The sequence below is a fragment of the Amphimedon queenslandica genome, unplaced genomic scaffold, assembly GCF_000090795.2.
Source record: "Amphimedon queenslandica unplaced genomic scaffold, v1.1 AMPQUscaffold_9789_Cont18019, whole genome shotgun sequence".
In the NCBI taxonomy this organism is placed as follows: Eukaryota; Metazoa; Porifera; class Demospongiae; order Haplosclerida; family Niphatidae; genus Amphimedon; species Amphimedon queenslandica.
Window position 1 is genome coordinate 1 of NW_003549939.1, and position 4,275 is coordinate 4,275.

General features: G+C 32.9%; 1 protein-coding gene across 2 annotated transcripts; it reads left to right on the plus strand.

The window, feature by feature from the left end:
* The first annotated feature begins 415 nt into the window (after window positions 1-415).
* Window positions 416-2,061, plus strand: LOC105315524 (PRELI domain containing protein 3B-like). Of its 2 annotated transcripts, none has more exons than XM_020006500.1 (6): window positions 416-559; window positions 631-808; window positions 1,131-1,217; window positions 1,414-1,484; window positions 1,534-1,639; window positions 1,866-2,061. In XM_020006500.1, exons 1-6 carry the CDS (start codon window positions 528-530, stop codon window positions 1,914-1,916), a joined length of 525 nt encoding a protein of 174 aa, XP_019862059.1. In that variant the 5' UTR covers window positions 416-527; the 3' UTR covers window positions 1,917-2,061. The 2 variants fall into 2 exon arrangements, with proteins under 2 accessions (XP_019862059.1, XP_019862060.1); XM_020006501.1 differs by having other exon boundaries at window positions 416-535.
* Window positions 2,062-4,275: the final 2,214 nt, after the last annotated feature.

A 4,275-nucleotide genomic window follows, 5' to 3' on the forward strand; every position in this document is an offset into this window, starting at 1 on the left:
CTTCTCTCTCTCTTCTCTCTTGCCTTGTTAGTGGTGCTGGCTCCTATGTCCAGTAGTTCTATGATCTTTGGTGGGTAGACCTCTCTCGTCGCTTGAAGTCTCTCTTGAGTACTGAGACTCATTTTAGACATAAATAAAGAGGGAATCAGCTGGAAAGGAGGCAAGAATCAATGGAAGACAAAAGTGGTGGTTTATTCCAAACCTTTTGAGATGTCTTCGGCTCTTTGACCAATTTAGTGAGTTTTCTAGAGCTGGAAAGACTAGCAACTTTAGTCTTGACAAAGGACCGGCTCTCTTTGGCCTGCTCTGCCATTTTCTTGAGCTAGAAAGTAAAATTGCTCTCCTTTTCCCAATAAGAGCACAAGATGTACCATTTGCCGGTAGCTATGGTAACGGTGGGCGTGGTTCCCGCCAAAACACGTGGTACAAAACAAGACCCTACAGAGATTTTATCCTCGATTTTGTCATTCCAGCCTTAGTGAGGTCTTATAAATCAATTAAAAAGATAGCAAAATTATGAGAAAGAAATGAAGACGTGGGTGGATAGTTATACTTTTGAGTTAGTAAGCATTTTAGCATGTAAAACCATTATTAATACCTTATTATTGTTATATTATTACTTACATGTAGTTTTCCCTGGGAGACTGTAGTACAGGCTGCATATCGTAAATACCCAACACGTCACAATACTAATGTTAAGACGCTCGATACATTGGAAAGGAGGTGTGGTCAAAATGGGAGTGGCCGAGTTTTGTTTAGTCATCGGTTGTTTGGTACACTATGGAATGTACCGGCTCTTGTAATTAATGTATGTACTATAAGTCTATAATATTAATGTATGTTATGTACGTACTATATTACCTTAAGCCTACTATTATTTGTGTCTACTAATTTTAGCGAAATCAGCAAAAGTCATGTTTAGCATTACTAATTTTAGCGTTTTTAACCAAATTAACTATAAATAATAACCATTATAATGAATAATAATTATTTTGGCGTCTATTTAATTTAGCAATTTAAAGCTCTCTCGCTAATATAGTTAAATTTAGTAGACGCTAAAAATAGTAGGCTTAAGGTATATTATTATAATTATTATTAATGCTTGATGTATGATATCTTGTGTTTTATAGATATTAGGGTTTAATGAGATGATGTATATTCATGAAATGTCTGAGTGTGACACTGTTAGCAAGACACTTACCATCTCTGCCGTTAATGTCAGTAATTTTGTTAGATAATCTTTATTATTTGAAAATATTCATTTATTTAAAATGTCTCGTTTTGCTCCTTCGACTATAATGTATTTGCATTTTGATCTTAATAATTAATACTACCTTAACTACTTACCTACTCTTGTTATTATGTATTGTTACTTTGTGTAAATCTGTTCACTGGTTTTTTAATGGTATATAGGTCTCATTAAGAAGTTTATTTAAGATGAGCGAAGTCCTGCAATACAAAGTACATCCAGAGCATCCATCAAAGTAAGCCAGTGGTGGTATAATAGTATTAATAATTATTTGTTATTGTTAGGACTATACTACAGCAGCATACTGTAATGAGTGTTCATGGTGTTCCATTGCTAGGAGGATTATTAGAAACCATGATACTCAATTCTTATGAATCTGTTATATCAAAGGTTTGTCTTTATAATAAGCATATGGCCTATTTGGTTCAGAATATTTTTTGTGACTGGATGTACTGTATTAAAAGAATCTTTCATTTGCTGTTGTAGCATTATTTGCTATTCAGTTGCAAGCTGAACCCAGCTCTACTGAGCACTAGATTTTAAGAGCTTAATATGTAATAATAGCTTGTGTGCATTATTGCACTTTGTGGACAGTAAAGTTTATTAATTATTATAGGGAAGATTGGCAGTAGAAGAGAAAGCAAAAGAGATAAAAAAGGAACTGTAATTCATTTTATAATTGATTTTTAAATTTAATGTTTGTACTTTTACTATTGTGATATACAGTGTTACAGTATCTTACTATATACCTTAGTTTATACTTTGTATATTCTTGAATTCTTGACTTTCTTATGAGTATTAAAATGTTTGAATATGATTGACAAGTACATGTAAGTGTACACAGGGGCGTGACGAGACTATCCTTAGAAATAAGGGTATAGGCTAAATCTTGTACAGGTTGTACCACAGTACTCTTATGATTATTTTTTCAGTTCAAAATATGTATACATGCAAAGTTCTCTTTTCTCAGTCTTACACACTATAAATTGATGCATACTAGGATTACTATAGCTTGCTCCCAAAAATAAAAATCAGGATTGATAAATGTGTTACTATTGTTATAAGCCACTTGATTACCACACTGGTAAAAAATCTTACATTATAATTTTGTCCATAATGCACTTGTATATTATCTAACTTGCATTACAAAAATAAGTATAAACCAGCAACCAAAAAGTTTAATAAAAGTAAAAATAAAATATTAAACTAAACTAGCTTCACAAATTATTACTGGTGCTTCCTTAAGTTCCTTTACCTCTATCTGCCCTTTGAGGAAGTCCTTCAACTTTTTACTCTGAAAATTTAACTTTATACCAACATGTTGAAGTGAAGGATGGTTAAGGATAGCATCAAAGAATTTTCCCCATACACTTTCACTTTTACGCCTTGGTGAACCAAAAAAATGTACATTTAAGCTTAGTACCTTGATCCATTTATTTGACTGTAACATATTAGTAATCATTGGTAGAACATGATCCTGGAATATGGTGAAATTACCTATTGCAATAATGGTTTGTTCTTGATCATGGCCTTGAAAATCTAATTGAAGTTCAGTGAGTTTTTCCCTGCGAGATAGAAGACTAAAAAAAGCTTTTACATCATTGTCTTTATTATACACCCAATTAGTAGTAAGTGGAATAGGTAGCGACAACTGTTGTAATGTATTATTACCTTCAAGTCCAGTAATAAGATATGAAAAGAAGGTATGTGGCACATTTCTTGTATTAGAAACAAAAATAGTAGAAATAGCCTTTATTTGGAGGCATTCTAATGTTTGATTTTTTTGGAGCATTTCTTTCATACTAGTACACATATTTTTGAACACACAGTTACAGCTAAATTTTTCGGTGGACACAATTATGTCTAATTTCAATGCTTTCAGTTTATTATCAGTCTTTAGAATATCAAAGAGCTCAACAGCACTTTCAGGCGAATTTAATGGCAATCCAGTTACAACCAGACTAGGATTGGTAACATAGGATGGATACAGCTTTGGTAGTAAAATACATTCCAGTCTAAGAGTGAGGGGGAGATTTGCCACAGTATTCATAGCAACCAATGGTGTATTTACTGTTTCTACCATATCCGTTGAAACCAAAAAATGACCTGAAAGAGCTTTTAATCTTTTGTTTTCGTTAAAGAGCTGTGTCATTAACCCATGGGTTAAGTATGCCTTACCAGCAAAATGTATTGAAAGAAATGTTATACTTGTATTCTTGCATACTCCTTCAATGATAGTATTGAAAATGTTCCTTCCATGATTATTAAAATTAATTATTTCTTGGCTGACACGATATTGATTTGTCTCTCTACGATCAACAAGGAATTCTTGTAGAGTTGTTTTTTTCTCTAAACATTTCTTAAGATCAGAACAATGACAGTGTTCTATACTATACTTTTCTATGTTTTCATTTATTCTCAAGTGTAGTATTTTTATTTCTACAAAACTAAGGAACTGTACAAGAACATCACATGTGTATAGAGAAGTACCTGATACTTTAATGTAGCACTCCTGGATATTTTCTAATTGTGACATCGTGTCATTGGTGAGTCCATTAAAATGTACATCTAGTCTTTTTGTATTCAATATGCTAGTCAATACTGACAGTTCATCTTGATTCAATGGCATGAGATGAAGATGGTTCCAGTGGGTAGCACTGTTGACATTAAGAAAATAATTGAGACACAATATGTCAAATAGAGAAAACTCTAATGCATGACAGCAAATTGACTGAGGACTAATGGATTTCGCTAATGCTTGGCATAGTTTTTTATTTTGTGATTCATAAAGGAGATGAAGGAAGAGAATAGGAAAATGGTCAACATGAGTAAGGACATTATCAAGATTGACATGGTTAACCATTGGATTAGTATGGAAATAGGACTGATACCAAGCCTCAAATCCAAATAAGTGCTTTGTCTTGCACTGTAAGTCAATTGGTTTATCAAAGTATTGCTCATAACTGTTATGACTAAGATTGGTTAGACCTGCCACAAACCTCAGACACATTCGAAAGTGGCCATTG